This window comes from Atractosteus spatula, chromosome 16, assembly GCF_055471065.1.
Source record: "Atractosteus spatula isolate fAtrSpa1 chromosome 16, fAtrSpa1.hap1, whole genome shotgun sequence".
Classification (NCBI taxonomy): Eukaryota; Metazoa; Chordata; class Actinopteri; order Semionotiformes; family Lepisosteidae; genus Atractosteus; species Atractosteus spatula.
Genome location: NC_142721.1, coordinates 13,003,770 through 13,022,340, shown reverse-complemented (window position 1 = coordinate 13,022,340; position 18,571 = coordinate 13,003,770). Strand labels below are relative to the sequence as shown.

General features: G+C 38.1%; 1 protein-coding gene across 1 annotated transcript; it reads left to right on the top strand.

Moving 5' to 3' along the window:
• The first annotated feature begins 2,824 nt into the window (after window positions 1-2,824).
• mdka (midkine a) lies at window positions 2,825-17,507 on the top strand. The gene is made up of 5 exons (XM_088935009.1): window positions 2,825-2,959; window positions 14,729-14,811; window positions 15,244-15,408; window positions 15,669-15,830; window positions 16,602-17,507. Exons 2-5 carry the CDS (start codon window positions 14,730-14,732, stop codon window positions 16,628-16,630), a joined length of 438 nt encoding a protein of 145 aa, XP_088791135.1. The 5' UTR covers window positions 2,825-2,959; window position 14,729; the 3' UTR covers window positions 16,631-17,507.
• The last annotated feature ends 1,064 nt before the right edge of the window (window positions 17,508-18,571 follow it).

Below are 18,571 nucleotides of genomic sequence, written 5' to 3'. Positions count from 1 at the left end.
CCATCACCCATTCGGTACTGTGAAGCTGCTGTTTTAAATGCTCTGTTATTGAAGGGATATTAATTGAAAGATTCATCTGCAGCTGGGGATTCCCGATGAGCCCCGATCCAGCAGGGTTTATAGATTGCCATTGGATCATTGATTTCTAAATCCCTGAAACAATTTATCTGTGACCTTTCCTTTGAAAATGTATTAATTTAGAGATTAGGAACAAAAATATCAAGATCTTTCAGCCTTTAAGAATAAACTTTCCCTAACTCACCAGTGCAAAATGCCAAACCTTAAGGGTTAGAATTCAGTTAATGTTCTAGGTCCTTTTAAATTATCAACAGCTAAAGCTTTGAGATTAAAACAAAACTTACACATTTTAAAAATATTACACTGATCCGAAGGAGCTAACTGAACAGATCAGTATTTTTTTCCTTAGTCTTATTGAAGAAAAGGCTTGTGTTACTGATCAACATGCATAGAATATGGGACTGCTTTGCAATTCAATGACATTAATAAGTCTGGACAAGTTCAAGGTGCTCTGCATCAAGGTTTATCATCACTCAGCTACTGTGTATAATGCAGACAAATTTAGTCAAGCCACCAGCACCTGAGATGATCACTTCAGAATGAGAGACAGCCAGATATAAAGGAAGCTGACATGAGTTGAGTGACAGGAAAAAATGACACTGACACACTGTATATAAATTTTAAACATGTTTGCCATTATACACACCTGACACAGCATAGCAAACTGAGCAAATGCAAACTGTTTTATCTGGGTTTTTAGTTTTTTCTAATTCGTGGTGCACTGACTGTCTAACCAGACCACCTAGTGCTCACATCAAAATGGCTCAATCTATTTCCACCTGTCAAAGGTAGTAAGAAGTTCTCCATTCACATACACCTTTAATATTTACCACAAATCCTCTGACTTTGGTTCACTTACATGACAACCATAGAGTACAGCTGCAACCAAAGACTTTGAGAAACAAAGTCCAAGTTCAGAAAAGTTATTTGACTTTACAACAAGGATAAGAAGGATAAGGACTTTTGTTACCTGACAGGACTGTGTTAACTTGCAAGGAAAAAAAATCAATTCTGACAGAACTCTTGCATTTGTTTGATCACTAAATAAATCCATGGGATGAATTATTCCTGCCACATCCAGTCGTGTACTGCATGTGCCCACAGTAGGTAAGATTATATGTGGAACGAAAGTAATAAAAGGGCAAGAACAGACAATTACACGTGCACTTAGCTGCTATTAATTTAGTCGAAAGTGAGAAGAGTTCCTGCTGCTCGGAATTCCAGCAGTAGCTCACGCCATATTTTAACCACAGGAAATTACCGTCTCTGATAATCTGTTAATTGTCAGTCTCTAGTGTGTCAATGTTGCACATTCAACAGTGCTTTCAATACAGCATATTGGCAATATTTTACTCGCCATTCCAACTACATTCAGCAGTCTGAAACACTAAGTTTACAACCATGGTCGAGTTTTCAGGCTCTTAGCTGGAGATATCATGTAGGCATAGAATATTTCACTCATATATATTGTAACGCATAATACACATATCATTCAAACCATACAAACCAGACCACACAGCCATCAATATGCTTTTTCCAGAGGATGGAGAATAGGAAATTGCAATGGAGAAGACCCCTGCCATGACCAAACCCATCAAGCTCCCCAGCTCCCTCTTAAGTATAGAATGATTTATTTTACATCTGCAATTAAAAACCTATAAAGCAAAGCCTGCTTCCACTCAATAGTTTGTGAGAAAGCAATACCCCACTCAGCAATTCATTTTTTTCCACTTTTTGATTGCTTGCATATTGAAGCCCAAGGAACAGCCCTCTCTAGTCCATTCATTCTTTCCGGGCAACTATTCACACCCCAGACCTACCAGTGCCGACTGTCAAAACCAAAGAGGAAGGGGTTCAGACCTCATCTGCCTCCCCCTGCTTATTAGAAAGCATGTTGACAGAGAGACCACAGTGAGTGTTCTCTCGACAGCCCACAGGAAACCAGAAGCCACTGGGATCCTCAGTAGCTTGCAAATCTAGTTCTGCTCAATTCTTACAGTAAAATATGAACTGCACTTGATGGTGCTCACTGCAATACAAATGAGAGCCAATACAAATGCAAAGATCCAGTAAAAGGACAGTATGCCAGGTTAAATTCCATCTTTTTAACAAGTGCATGCTGCGTTTGTCAGTGTTCAGTGAATTCTTCTTATAACTGAGTTATATGTCATATAGAAGAAGACTATTTCAAGAGCATCATTGCAACCCTAGTTGTATGTTCTTAATAAAGTATTATTTTAATTATTACTCAAGGAAAAAAATACTGAAACATAAAAAAGTAAAAGACCATCTGAAACTTTATATTTTTTAAACCAGGAGCAGTAATGGTCTTGCTTATATTGTCAAGCATTTACAATATCAATGCCTATCTTCAAGTCTGAGTTTGTCACAACTCTAAATAGTAACAAAATGTTCCAGACTTCGTCCGAATTACTCGGTGATCTGAAAGGAAAATGTTGAACTTCAGTTGTAAAACGGGTTTGAAAGACCTCTGTGGTTGGGTTACAAAGTAAGGAAGAAATGGGAACGTCAGGCTGCAGTAACGAAGTCTGCTTGGCGGAAACTTGGCTTATTTAAGTTTAAATCTGGATCAAGCGATGAAGTGGGTTTTGTTTTTTTTCCCCGGTGGTCCTCAACATATCAAGTCCGAGATGTTCGGCGACAGAAAAATGTTTAAAAGTTATTATCACGTGGGGTAAATGATGTCACCGGGTGGCTAATTTAAATGTTGTCCATATGTGACCAGCTCAAACTAGTTCCGAGAAACAAAGAGCTGGGACAGATAACAGAAAGGCACTCTGCAAGGGTGAAAGAAACACGGGTGCAAGTGGCTGTAAAGAGCTCAAACTATCTTCGAGAAGTAAGAAATCAACCAAGTAAGGTAGGTTGGGATTTTATTGATAAACCCTAGTAAATAATTGCTATTTTCCATTAAAAGATCATATATATGTATTAATTTAAGAATATTCAGTGGTAGTATCATGTTAATTTACTTTATAGTGTGCGGTGTAATTATTTCGCTTTATTGTGACTTTATCATGCATTTGAATTTAGTTTTCCTCGGAACCAAGTTTTTTTCCCCCGTATTCCATTATGAAATTATCGAGTGCAAAAAAGCATTTTACAAAATGTGTGGGAAGGTTAATTGCGTGCAGATAAAAAACTTTTCAGTGTAGGTTGCGTGGGGGGGAAATAACTTTTTTTTGTGTGTAATTGTGACATGCGGTATACTTTTCTGAACTATCTTGATGCATAAAACAAAAACTTTTTAGAGGGCAGCGTACGTGCTTGTGTGTGTTGAATACTTCATACTGGATTAAAAAAAATGTTTAGCTCAGAACTTCTTAGAAGTTTTGTGGCGGATAAAGGTTCCCATTGTTAGACCAGTATAGGAGCAAATGTTTGTCTTTTACTCATTAAAAGTTTCAAATATATCGAAACCGCATTCCTAGCGATTATGTGTGTGTACAGTATATACCATATATCCAGGTTTCCTTACTTTAAAAAGATAGAAGGTTCTGTTGCGTTGAGTTTTAAGTGCGATGCGGAGACCTTTATATAGGACATTTAACCGAGAATGTTCTCAACTTCAGATTTGAAAATTCAGAAATCTCCTTTGTTGCTCTGTTGAGAAGACGGATCTAAAGGTCTGCTTATTGTTAGGCGGTGACAACCTCGCGTATACACTTTCCTTAAAAAAATATGTAAATTATTAAAAGAAAAGGTGAAATGTGTAACATTGAATATTTTTACCTAGGTTATACAACTCTTTATACGTAAATCTGGGGTCTTATAAGAAAGGGCTTAAAACAGACAAAAGGTTTGTGAAAAGCACATTGCTTATACGACAATAAGTTACATTACAGAATGGACGAGGTGGTTAATTTTATTTACCTCGCAGAGATGCAAGTGAAGTTTAGACATGACAAGTTGTGTGCAGATGAAACACGTTGTTGTGTGGATGAATAACTTCATTGTAAAGGTCTTTGAGGGATGTCAATGTGGAACACACCGTCAGACAGCTGCGCAGAACCTGCGGGAACAAGGTTGCTAGCGCATTCAGCGCGAATTCCCCGACTCTGCAATTCAATGGGGAAAAAAAAAACTCCCGTTGTGTGTGGTCGCAACAGGAATTTTTCATAAACAAAGGTTTCTCGAGTGACTGTGTATCTCGGGGGGATGTCATGGGAGGGGCTTTCGGGCACTCATTCGACCGAAGACGGAAAGCAGATACTGTAGTTTACCTGCAGGTGCAACTGATACCGATTTTCACACGAATCCGCCTGCAGCCAGTATTGATTTCTGCGTCCAAGGTGTTTTAAGATTACTTATTAGTCCAGTCTAACAGGTTAAGTCAAGGAGTGTTTTTCCACATGGTGCATTGGTGTTGTATTACTTGGAAAGTACAGGGTAAAGCAAAAATGCCCGTTTTTTTTAAGGGCGCGCTATACTGTGTACTGTTTTATGTGCTTAAACAGAATCTCTAAAACAGAAGAATACTCTTTGTATAGAAACCAACTCACCTTTGTTCAGAAGATTTTCGCTCTGTATAATGCATGAGTTGTGCACATCTTTTGTGAGTCCAACTTGCTGTTCATGACCATAGTGCGAATATGAAAGATGTAATGTACTACAAATCACAGATTGATGATAGGCAAGTACATTCCTAGTTACTTTGAAACTCAATAGAGCTGCAGTCCAGTATGTGATCTCCTGTCCTAGCCTGAGGAACAGAGAGTAAGCCTCTGCAATACTAATGTTTGTAAATGAACACCAACAATAATGATTATGTTTTTATTGTAAATGTAAATGTTTGGCTAGTTGTTATTATTTCAGCAACACTCTAACTCATCAGTCATGCCAATAAAGCTCTTTGAATTTGATAGGTCAATTTGTAGGTTTTATCATGGGTTCTGCTGAACTGTCAGGATATTCCTTATCCGGCAAACAGTATTGCAATTAAAAAACTTCATTACAAAGCCATCTTAGTACACAAAAAACTAAATGTGCAGCCTCTGTAAGTTTAGAATGTAATGTGTGATTTTGAAGGGGAAATCAGTGGTGTTTTACTGAACTGATCCGATAGTACTGTAATGATTTATGCACTGTAGGTTTTATCAGTAAGGACTGTGTAGGTTAGTAAGGTTAATCTACAGAGGCAAACAGTGTTCTCAATCCAAACACTCCACCATTGTGACACTAGAGCTCTGGACACACTGTGATCTTTCCCTTGAGAGCAGCGGTGAATGGGGTTGTGTGTTAACACACTTCACGTCTTTCTTCCTATGAACTGAGTGAACCAACAAAACCTGTTGGGATCACGCAGTGACAAAGGAAAGGGCTTTCCACTGGAGCCTTTCTCTGTGCAGAGCCAAGGGCCATTTCCCCTGCCAGCATTTGTGAGGCAATCTGTTTTTCCCCTCTTTTTCATGCAAAATAATGCTGTTTCCTTTGTAGAGATGAGGCTAGGTAGCATGGTGATTGGTTTTTTTCAGATGGCTTGTGAACAGTTGTGGGTAAAGTTTGTCCTTGCGAATTAAGATAAAAAATGCTGTGTGCTTGGTCCTGATACCAGACATAACCAGATGTCTGGAGACGTCACATTTTTCAGATGAGTGAGTGGGCATACACACATTACTCGAGGCCTTGGATCAAATGAATCAGCTCATCTCTTCAGATTGTGCTGTTCACTCGTGGATGGCTATGCTGGTGGTGTGGTTTGAGATTTGCTGAGCTCTACATACCCCTGCTGTGTTCCCAGATCAAAACCATGTCGATACTGACATTCAGTTAACTTCAGGAGGTTGTTAAAAAGCTTTATGTTCAGATTCAATACTGTATTTTTTGTCATTAAACTTCGTGCACAGTTGTTTCTTAGCTTGAGTGGCTTTGGAAGTAACTGGAATCTATAGAAGCATTAGCAAACAGTGCTGTGTGGCCAGGCATGTCCATGCCTCTTCGTCATCCCAAATATCCTGAATCCATTTTTGCTCATCATTAGATGTAAATGCACCATCTCTCACAATTAATAACTTTTAATGTGTAGTCCTGCATTTCTAATTTTCTTATGTGAAGAAATTATTAGGACCTGGACATGGCATGGTGGGAGGTGTTGTAAATAATAAAAAAGGCATCATCTGGAATATTGCATCAGGCAATGTGAAAATATAATAATAATAATAATTGCTTACACTTATATAGCACTTTTCTGGATGCTTTTCCACCACAAATGTGCAGCATCCACCTGGATGAAAATATGATTTCTTCATTCATATTTCATATCTCTTGAAATAGCATGTACTATAGGTACAGTATATTTCAAAGTTCATATTCCAAGCTAATTCCTTTTTATTACTTCATTTTCCTTCTCTGTTCTGTATTGCATTTGGTGAGTAGTGGTGGAGGAGGACAATAATATATATCTCATACCAAAACCATTCTATTCTATATCGCAATAACACCCAGTTTTAAAAAAATAATTGAATATGTGTCTGTGGTAATGTTTGCTCAGACTGGACAGTGTTGATTTCTTTGTATGGACAACCTTTGTAAGTCAGTACACTTAGTAATGCACTGGTTTTACAGCATGGGCAGACAACCATTTGGATTGCAAATATACTTTTCTGTCTGCATTATACTTTGTATTACAAAACAGCCTATTGTTTGAAACTAGCAAGTTCTGATTATCTCTGGAGTGTCAGACTGAGTTGAAATGAATTTTCCCCTCCAATTTTGTCTTTAATTCCAAGAACAAGTCCTCTTAATATGAGCTGACAGGATTAGCTAAGCAATTGTCACCAGGTGACAATTCCACTGTCACTTGTAGTCAGTAGAGCAGTGCTGAAGTAATTGACCCAAACTAACTGTTGGCACAGTTTGTTTTCATGCAGGAGTTAATGAGACACCACTAATGCCAAATGTCTGTGCTTCAGCATACAAGTTTAACAACAGCCAGTTAGGTGATCGCTCTTCCCATTGTAGGATCAGTCTGCAGTCTCTCCGGATTCACATGAAATTTCAAGGTACGTACAGTCTTGAGAGAAGTTTGTTGGTGAAAACCATATCACATGAATTATAGATTAGATTACATGGAAAGGAGGATAGAATTAACTCCAGCTGGAGGTTTAGCAGTGTTGCTGTACATGCATATTTAGATCAACAGATAGAAAGCACTTCCTTACATTACAAATGTGAATGGTGTTACCATAATGAATCACAGACATGATCCAGTCTTCAGACTGATGAGGGTGAACAATAAGTCAACACAATGGGGTGAATAATCTTCTGTTGTTTCAATGGAAGAGAGAATTTGGAAGAAAAATGAGTCATTTTTGGCATAGATTCAACTCAGTTGTTTTTCATTTTTCTTTCTTGGGCTACTCATTTTTCAGTGTTATGTGTGTCAAAGAATACATTTTGTTAACAAGAGGATACATTTGCAATGCTAAGGAAGGTGGTGAGAGCAGGAAATTACTGTAAAGTGTGTTTTTCACATCAGAAGCATACTGCATTAACCTAAAGGGCTGTATTATGACAAAGGCTTTCTAGACACCCTGCTAGCAGTGAATGAATTTTATCATTGGAAGGCGTATAGGAAGTGCATCTAAAACCATTGCTTTTGCTTGTGTGCCTTCAGGCCTTCCTTGTTCCTGTCCTAGTATGCACTGTTCCTCTGGATTTTCACTGGGAGGATGAGTAATGTTCCTACATGAACAAAAAAAACAAGCAGAACCCCAGGTTTCTTCTTGAACTTTGCAGAATTTCATGGTTTCCAGTCCCACTAGATATATTATGAAAGCAAATATGTTTTAACAGTACTGTGGAAATCTGTTATCTGACTCCAGCTGTGATATTTCATCATCTTTAATTAAAAAAAACTAAAAAAAACATCTAAAGGTCAGTGACTATAAATTTGGTCATGGCACAGCGCTGAAGTTTTTAACCAAATCAGGGAAACAATGAAGAAAGGAATTCAATTAGTTTGAGCCTAACTGATGAAATGTTAGCATGGAACGTTTCCATTTTCCACCGCATAAAAGTGGTACTCACTCAACCAGTGAATAATTAGACCTCCTCCCCCCTCACTGCCACTGTCCTTCATGTCTGGGGTATAGCTGTAAGTATCAGAATCCTGTCAGGCACAGTTCACAATGCTTTTCTAATGCTGTGCAGTAATGTTAGCTTTATTACAGAACCGATACAGAAACTCTGTTATGTCAGCTCTTGTACAGAACCAATACAGAATAGCCGTTACAATGGTTTTAGTATAGAACCATAACAGAATCATGGTCACAAAGGTTGTAGTACAGAACCAACACAAATCAGCTGTTACAGATTTTAGTATGGAACCAATACAGAACTGCGCTGATGTCAGCTTTTGTACAGAAGCAATAATAGAACAGCTGTTACAACAGTTTTTGTACACAACTGCAGTTTTATTGGCTGTAACACGGAACCAATACAGAAGTGAGATTACAATAGCTTTAATACAGAAGCAATACATTGTCTCGCTTTGTGCAGCGATTCGCCTGATGTCAGGTGGTAGGATCCTGAGCCTATTGTATTCCTGAACGTGTCTGTCTTAAACATACTGTACATGTACACTGGTTCGCAGGTGCTAAAGCCCGGCTTTCCTGTGTGTGCCTCGGAATCTCTCTGTCCCAGCTGAGCCTGTCTTTACTGGGAGAGCCTCCAAGTAGGGATGTTTTAGATCCTTGTTGATGGGGGGGAATGAGCAGCAGAGAAGGGAACACATCCCTGGCAATAACATACCAACTCGAGGGTCACCTGGCATGGCAGAGATGTGTCCAAATAACCATGTTGCTTTTGAACGCTGGGAAAACCAGCCTTGTTGAACTTGACTGGAGCGAATTAGAGTTTAGGTGTGATCCACTTTTAAAGCATTTCTGTCCCATTTTGGTTGATTCATTTCTAAGATTTCCTGTGTTGAGGCTCCAGTAATCTATGGTTTGTTAGGGGAGTGAATGATTGTTACTGATGAAAAGTGTCCTATCTTGATCAACACATGTGTTGTATAACACTAAAATGCCTGGAACCTTAATGGGGCCAGACATTTAGATAACTATTGATCAGTGTTTTATTGAATAGTCTCTCATCCCAATGTGATTTGAACAGAATATGAATTCCACAGTTTTAATTTTCTTTATTTTTAGATTATTTTCTCCTGAGTATTTTAATGTTTCTTGCCTGATATGTACTCTTAATTGTGGTATGTCTTAAACATGGCACTGCTTTGTATATTGATAAAACTCATTCTTGATTTAATGTCTTTTATTCATTAAATTATTTTTTTAAAAAGGCTCAGATTTGTTGCGGTAAAATATTTACAGTATTTTTTTTTTCCATTCTGAAATCTTTAATGTGGCTGATCAGACGTTGGTCATGACTATAACTGCTGAAGCACCACAGGAAGTTTTCAAAATGTACTCTCTCATTTCACAAAAGAAGCATTACATTTCCCCAAATCTTTAGAGTTTTTTTTTGTCTGAATATGCAAATGAGCTTACATTCAGCTGCAGAGAAGAAAGACTTGAGTTCTAAGGCACGGCGTGAGATCTCTGTTGTAGAGCTTTTAAAGGAAATAAAAGGAGGTAAAAAGGCTTCATTTTAAACTTTGGAATCTGTATTCCTTGCAGAGTGTGATAAAGGCTTCTTAGAAACCACTAGGCCTCAGTCATGATCGGCCTGGTGTGTGAGATGAAGCCTGCTGAGCAGTTTTTCTGCTGAAACAAAGGTGTTGCCTGGAGAAGCTCTCAACTTTTATGACTGGGAAAAGAATGTTATTGGAACCGTTAGCTGGTGCTGAAAAACAGTTGAGAGCTTGCCTTCGGAAAACAAGGGGACGCGTCCATAATTTTAAACAGTGGTACAAAAAAGATTTATGGAGTTGGAGTGTTTAGTTATGCTCTACTGGGTCGCTGGCAGTTAATTGTGTTTGGAACAGCATAGCACGATTTAGTGGGTCAATAGAATATTTTATGAACTTATTTTAAGAGGGTATTAAATGCTTGCTTCCTTGGATTCAATGTATTCCATTTGTTTAGGTTATAATTCAATTTGCAGTGCATTTTGTTTCATGAGTGCTCAAATAAATAAAGAGCACTTTACTGGCAGCTATAAGGGTGATCAGCATACCAGTAGGGAAAGTCAGGAAACAGTCAAGAAAAAAAAGGCTTTAACCAGTCAATTTCCATGCAATTGATGTAACTCGGCTTTTAACTACAGCAGGGGATTGAACAGATGTTCGTTTAGAAGCCAATTTTAATTGAAATTAAAGGAAGAGTAACTGTTCCCACATTGGTTTCATAAGAAATAAGTTTCATTAGCTGTTCATAAGAAAAAAATAATTAAACACTCTTTTTTTACTATGCTCAATCCTAAAGCACTGGCTTTTTGAAGCTTCATAAATTTGAAGGGAATGTTTTTTGCTTTAAACGCTGGTTTTCACGTGTGGATTTGCACTGTGCTTCACATCCATGAGTCTTATTTGTCACTTGCAAGTCCGATTGGATTTTGTTGTTTTCGGGGGGGTTTTTTTGAGTGCTTGGGATTCAGCCTTCATTGGCCCGAAGAGAACAGATTTAAAAAAAAGACCCCGCTCTAGTCTGCACAAGCAGTACTACAGATCAGCTTCTTTATGTAACACCATCCACAAATCTGAATACTGTCCAGCTAGAGGTAAATTAATACAACGGGTAATTTGGACACTCGATGCTGACCTTTTAAAAAGCAATAGCAAATGCCTCTGGGCAAGGAAAGTTCAATAAATGCAACGAGGGCAAATTCTTCCACTGTGCTGTTGTTGCCACTTCCTTCTAATTTCCCTGCATTACATAACAGCCATCCAATATGTTTATTTTGTAACTAATTAAATTGCTTTATGTAACTTGGACTTCATGCTATGCTGAACAGATATGTAACACATCAATCAATCAATCAATTTATGGTTTGAAAGTTATAAGAAGGAAAAATCCACTCATTGTGTGACTCATAATGTTCCTGGATAAGCTGTCCTTGTTCCACTGGAAAATCTAGCTGTGGACCCTTGACCTTTATGTGTGGAACACTGACTTAGTTCTTAGTTCAGTGTTTCTGGGTCATAAAACTTTCTTTATTCCCCAGGTCATTTGTAATTCCGAATGAGAAGAATAGTGTGTGAATTAGGTTTGAGATTGCATTTTCTAATCCTCTCAAGTGACCTTTCTCCGGTAAATAGCATACTTGGTTTTTGTCCAAAAATAAATTGTTGTAGTTTAAATAATTGCTCTAACAAACAAGGTTTCCAACTGCTTAGGTAAACAGATGAATCTACAAATATATATATATATTATTGCCTAGAGTACTGTAAATTTCACAAGCGATACCTCATGCTGTAAAGAATACTCTTAAAAATTGTTGGTTTAATTTTTAATGGTCTATTTATTTCTGAAATGTCACATATGCATTGTAGCATGTTAACTGCTCTTTTCAGTACTTTGAATATATTTAATCCATCAGGCCTTAGTGGTCTATTTTAACATCGTCCTTTATTTGGATTTTCACATTTTCAAAATAAACGCAATTTCTGAGACATTGTTGCAGTATGATCCCTGACAATTATACGGTATCTTACAGTGGGTCTAAATGTAAGACATGGCATTTCTTAACATCTGTTTTAACTACAGTGGCAGGGTTGTCACAAAGATTTGCATTGTTTTAGTGCACCAATGTCACTGGATACTCGTGATGCAGATTTTTTTTTTGCATTACAAGAATTTGATTAATAAAACAAAATGCGAAAGCCCCTCATCGGAAACCTTCTGAAGACTTTTCAACGACGTGCCTTGTGAAGGACATTTGTCATTCATGGGTTCCTTCACATCACATTCTGTTTAATATGGAAGTGTTGTCCAAGGTAAAAAAAACACACACACACAGCCCTGTTGATGTAGCACCCTTGCAATAAGAATTTTAGAGCTCCAGTAATAGATGACATTTTCTTAGTATTATTATAACCTGCAGCTTGGAACTCTAATTCTGTGATTCCCGAGATGTATGATGCAAGAGCTCAAAGATCACTCTGCCTTCTCAAAGTCTGTTCTTTGAAGTCATACTTGGCAATGCATGGGATCAGTTCTCACTATTATCCCTCCCCAATTTTGCTTCGCTTGCCTGATGGTGTGAAGCAGAGTGGGGAGGAGTGTGAAAAAATCAATGCTTGGATTCAGTGCTCTTGTATGGGTCGAGACTGGCCCAAAGGCCCGTTCTTGTCACAGGCAGCATCGACAGTCAGCGGCAAGGGGACATCGCAAAAGAAGCAGTTCTGCATTTGAGTCTCTCAGTGTGGAGAGGCTATCTGAGCATTCAGAAGAAAGGGAAATTGATTTCAGAGCACTGAACTGCTTTTTTTCGACAAAACACTTATAACGTCCGTGGGCTCTTTGATTACATTCAAATGAAAGGCTTGATATTGAGCAGCAATCTATTGTGAAAAGTAAATACTTAGCCACTGAGCAATACTTTATTCTCTCTTTTGCTTTGCAAATACCCTAATGAAGGTCTACCATGGTTCATAGGAACATTTTTATTTTGCCTAAGTATTGGATTTGCTTACTACGCTGTGCTCCATTATTGCAAATGGAAAAAATTACACGTCTCCTTTAGTAATATTTTCATGCGTTCCTATAATGCTTTTCATCCCAAAGGAACTTTGAGTGCTTTATATACTGGAGTGGACTCACTCAGCCACTGGTGAAGTGCAGCACCTTCTGTACCTGAGGGACACTGAGGAGGAGCAGTGAGCAAACACTGCACTGAGAGAATCAAGGGGAACTTTGGGTTGGCACAAATGTGGCTTCTCTAAAGTGGGATTTAGTCTATCATTTTCCAGTTTACCACCCCTACTTTTACAAACAATGCCATGGGATATTTCTAGACCGACTAGTTAGGATCTCAGTTTTAACACCTCTGAAAGATGGCACCCTAAGAGAATAGTGTGTCCAGATACCACCATACTGTGGCATTTGTTTTAGAAATTTGGGTCCAGGAGAAAGAGCACCACCTACTGGTTCATCAACACTATTTACAGCTGTAACCTAGACGTCTCCCATTCCAGTACTGACCTTTGTTTAGCTCCTGAGATCTGACCAGATCATGCTATAAAGTGGTAGACCTTCTGATAACTCAGACACTCTTTAATTACTGTGAATGCACGTATTCATATTTATGTGCTATTGCATTAGTCATAACATAAGAATGACCATGTGCTTAGTTACTCATATTTTACATTTCTGTTATTCAAGACCTGAAAAGAGTTTTCCCAACACTGCACATGTGCCTGCTACTTGTATAGGCTTGGACCGCTTGTGGAAGTGGGGAGGTTTGGGTTTAGACAGTCGATAAAAAAATCGCTCAGTAGGAGAGAATGACTAAATCCCCTCAGAGAACCCAGCCATGGAAGTACTGGATGCTATGTGCTGCCAAGGCCCTTTGGCAAATATGGTAATGAAAGACAACGGAAAATTCCTTGCTAGCTTATTGTCTGGGTTCGTACCTTGTGGCACTATGCTTTCTGCAGGAGGGCAGCGCACACCTGGATCATCTGTGCTGCTGAGATTTTCATCAGTCCTTAAGGCTAAGGTTTCCAGCCGGGTAATTACTGTTTACAGAACACAGAATGGTTCTCACGCCTGCTTGATGCTTACGAAGAAGACCTGTCAGGTTTCTGGCCGTGTTTAGTTTGTGGAATGTCAGGCCTTTTTGACCTCCTGACATTACCGCCTAATGGAATGCTTTTTCTCCTGAAATGAGCACAATCCAAATGTTGTTGAAAGAATTGAGAAAGGCAGGGGGAAAGTGAGCTACATTTTCCAAATCTAAATACAGATCATCAACATTCTTTTTTTTTTAGCCTATTTGAAATCTTGTCTTCCTCAACCAGTCATGTATACAACCAGGATGTATGACTCTTCTATGGCACACTATTGTAAAATTAACTCTTTTTGAAAATGTTAAAATTAGACATTAAGAGATAATATAGAAGAGTGTGTATTAGTGTGTATATGTATACAATTCAGATGTACCTACTGTATACACACACACACATTCAAGTAGTATTTGTTGATTGGGATTATGCAGTCAAGATCTAGATACATTTCATGACATCTAAATACAGATCATTAACACACTTTTTGTAGCCTATTTAAAATCTTGTCTTCCTCAACCAGCCACTGCAGGATGTATGTACTCCATGAACAAACTCTTCCATGTCACACATTTGTCATGAAATTACTTTGATCGCCTACAGTAAATCATCCATACATTTAGCATTTAACTTACTTTCTACAGGCAATACACTAAACACAACATGAATCCATAACAAAACACATACAATCATGAGAATAAAAAAACAAGTCACAAGCATTTAATATTCCTCACAGTCCGATATTCATAAAGTTAGGTCATCAGTGAGTGAACTCGATACCTAGGACTCATACATGGTGAAAATTAAATATACAGTAACAATCAGTTAGTTACTTGTGCAAAGTAAGCAGGTTAATACCAGTGGGAATTAAAAAAAAACTGTCATGTTGTTTAAATTGTTTATTATATTAGATGTGTCTAATGCAGGTTGGTATTTTTCGTTTCCCAGAATGCGTGGCCTGTTCTCTATGATCATCTTCCTCCTGGTGGTCCTGATGATGGTGACCACTCAAGCAGGAAAAGAAAAGAAAGGCAAGTCTTCCTGATGAAAACTCGAAATCATGTAAAGCCTTTGTCTTAACCCTACTGTAAATGGTGAAGCAAAACTGCCTGCTGAAGAATGACAGAAGAATGCTACTCTTGTTTCCTTAATTTCAGCTTTCAAAATCCCAAATAAGGGAAAAAGTGAACTGGATTTTATTAGGAAGGAGTTGCACCTGAAACAGTTGATTTTTGTAGACCCACCCTTACGTAGGTTTGCCGTGGGAAATTTGCATTGATTTTTTGTAGGTGCAGTATTTGCTTTGCACCATCCTTGCTCTCACTGTGCGGTTCTCACCCTGTGTTGCCTTGTGCTTGTGCTGTGCCCTTCACTCTGCTTTTGCAGTGGGGGTACCTGCATGGTCCGATATCAGCGATATCAGCAAGGGAGTCTGTGTTATTCTGGAACTTCTGTTTTGGCAGATAAGAAGAAGTCGAAGGGCACCTCTGACTGTGGCGAGTGGACCTGGAGTCCCTGTGTGCCCAACAGTGGAGACTGTGGGGTTGGCACTCGAGAGGGCACCTGCAAGGAGCAGACCAAGAAACTTAAGTGCAAAGTCCCTTGCAACTGGAAGAAGGAGTTTGGCGGTAAAGAGAAATTATAATATTTTGCTGAGCAAACAGATTCATGTTTTCAGGTCCCTTGAGGTGTTTGAACATGCAAGAATGTCTTTCATGTCCTACCTCATTAGAAGGCCCTCAGACAGTTCTGCCTGTTGGCAGGCTTTAGTGCTTTCAGAAACAACGGTGACATAAATGGTATATAAACTGCAGTGCATTGCTTAGTATAAAAGAAGCTTTTGATATGTGAAGTGCAGGTGTTGTGAGAGTGCCGCCTCTTGTTTCAGCTGACTGCAAGTACAAATTTGGTAACTGGGGTGAATGTGACACTGCGACTGGGGTGAAGAACCGCTCTGGTACCCTTAAGAAAGCTCTCTACAACGCCGAGTGTCAGCAGAACATCAAGGTGACCAAACCCTGCCCCACAAAGACCAAATCAAAGGCCAAAGGTCAGTGTATGTTTTGTCTAGTCAATAGCATGGCATTTAGATGGCATCCTTTAAGACGGAGGTTTTGTAGGACTTGGATTTGGTATCCTGCATTTTGTATTTTCAGTTCATTCCCAACCCTATTAGGCTAGAACAATTACAGGAAATTTCAGTCCTTTCAAGATCACTGGGGTTTCTATTTTTCATTTTATCAACACTCTGCTGTGTGTGTAAAACACCAAGAACAGTCGGGATTCTTAAGAAAGTAAGTGCATAGGTTATTATTGATAGCTGTTTGTGAAGATGCATGATTGACTGCTTATAATTTGTTTTAACAGGCAATTTGTTTCCACTAAACAGTTATTCATAATGTAGCAAAGGAACTCTTAAGTATGTTTAATGTAACAAATCTGGTGTGATGTAAGCACGGAGACATATTTTGGAAGTTTGGTAACGCAAAGTAAATCCTTGGAACAATATGCAGTCACATAGTGACTAATTGTAGGGCTACCTGGTAAAAAATTGTTACAAACATATCCATGCCAAAAATCATCTGAAGATAATTGGTGAATGTGAATTGAACAATTAAAATCCCTTGTAGATTCATAGTGGTAAGCCTGTAAGAGAAAATAATGCAACAGAGGAGTCCTACAAGAACATGTGAGATGTTACAAATGGAAAAAAGGCTGTTTGGTTCATCTTGCCTCTTTTGATGGTAGCAGGTTATTGATCTATTGGTTTCCGTTTCACTCCTGATCTGAGGTGTCGGTGTGCTGTTTTTACTTCTTACAGGGAAGAAGGGAAGAGGGAAAGAGAACTAAAGATGTCTCAATGATGTCGATGGGATTTCATCTTCCTCTGCTTCAGGCAACAGCACAATCTTCTTTTCACCTTCTAGCCAAACTTCCAAGACAACTGTCATGGTGTCACTGCAGCTTAATGATCTGCCTCCTTTCTACAAAAAAAAATAAAAGTTTTGTAAGTCTTTTTATGAAACCATTGTTTCTCATGTACAGTTCATTTGATTCTAAAGTATTTTTTTAGGCTGATTTGTAAGTGTAATCAGTGATTGATGCCTCCTTGATTGTAACATGATGTTAATAAATGTAATGAGTCTTATAAAGAAATGCATTTGGTGAAACAGTTACAAGATTACACAGCACATACAGTACAGGACAGAGGCATTATGTGTAACAATTGACAAGAAATCTTCAATTATATATGAAGTTTGTATTTTCCTTTACTACCAGTTAGTGTTACTAACAACATCAACAGGGTTTAATTACCGGTTTAGCAGATGGGTTGAAAGATTATTAAGATTAGCAACCTCCAAATCACTTTTTTATGCTTTTTAGAAGACTGAAAATAGGCAAATATGTGTGTATGTCAGCTGCAAAAATGATTTAGGGTTTTTTAAATCCAAGGGAATAGTAGGATTTGACAATTTAAAATTGTGTAATTTGGGAAATAGATACAATATCGGTATTGTAAAATGAACTTTTTTTGAAACTTTGAAGATGAAACATTAAGATGTAATTTAGAAATAAGAGTGCGTGTGATTGTGTATATGTATAATATTAGCACATACCTATATACAGTACACACACATACTTAAGTAGTATCTGCTGATTCAGGTATGCGGTCAATTGGAAAAAAATTGTCAGGTTTTCAATAAAAATTCTTAAAATACTCTCAAAAGCATGTTTTGATTTGACTGCTGGGAATTGTGTGGGTTGTCTTTACACATGGAAATATGAAAGACTGTTATTTTTGTCTTTTCAATGCATTGCTAAAGACTACACTTAAGATGTAAACAAAAGTTGATGCACTTCAGAAGCGTGTTTTGGCATTCTGAAAAGTTCATATTGAACAGAAAGACACCTTTTCTAATATGGAAAACCTACATTTTATTCTTGGATGATAAGCTGAATCTTGTTTTGTCATCTTCCAAAATGTGGTCTGTTGTGACTATGTATATGACTCAAACATATTTTTTGATATCTTTACTTATATTTTTAAATTTATTTTCCCGAGGGGATTTAGAAAACACAGCTGACTCTTCTCGTAGTGAGGTGCCGTCTTCCCAGTAAACTTCTGCTTCCAAGCAAGCACGCAAGTTCATCTATTTTCAACACTGCCACAAACATCCAGTCTGGTTTCATGTCTAATCAGGTCCAGTGTAGCTGAAAATGCCAAGTATTTTAGTCCAGAGGGAATCTGTCTCAGAAACATTAGGATTAAAAGAGAAAATGGAAATTTAGCTCAGGGGGCAGAGAACTTTCAAGGTCATGGAAGTAAATTTAAGTGGATGGGACAGGCTTGCCAAAATAAGGAGGGGAAACAGCCTAGGAATTTTAAGACTTTTCAGTATGACTTTTCCTCTTGACAAGGTAGACAACTTCTGATGGCAGCTAGAACTTGTAAATAAAAGATCAAAGCATAATGCATTTGTATATTTTGAAGTATCCATAACTATGTAATATTTGTATTATAATTCGTCTCCTCATTCTGGTCAGTTACATTTGGATCAGGCTCTGGGGGCAGAATAAGTATCCGTCTTAAACTTTCACTAGTGTCAAACAGACGTCCATGCGGTATGTCTTCTTAAACTTTAACTTGCATTCATTTCCCACAAATCTATTTTAGCATTGTTTTGAAGACCTCCTAGATTTAAATCCGGCATGAAAATAAGGTATGTGAAAACCCTTTTCCACTGTTAAAGATGTTGGATTTGGAACTCCATTGAATGGAATGTCAATCCA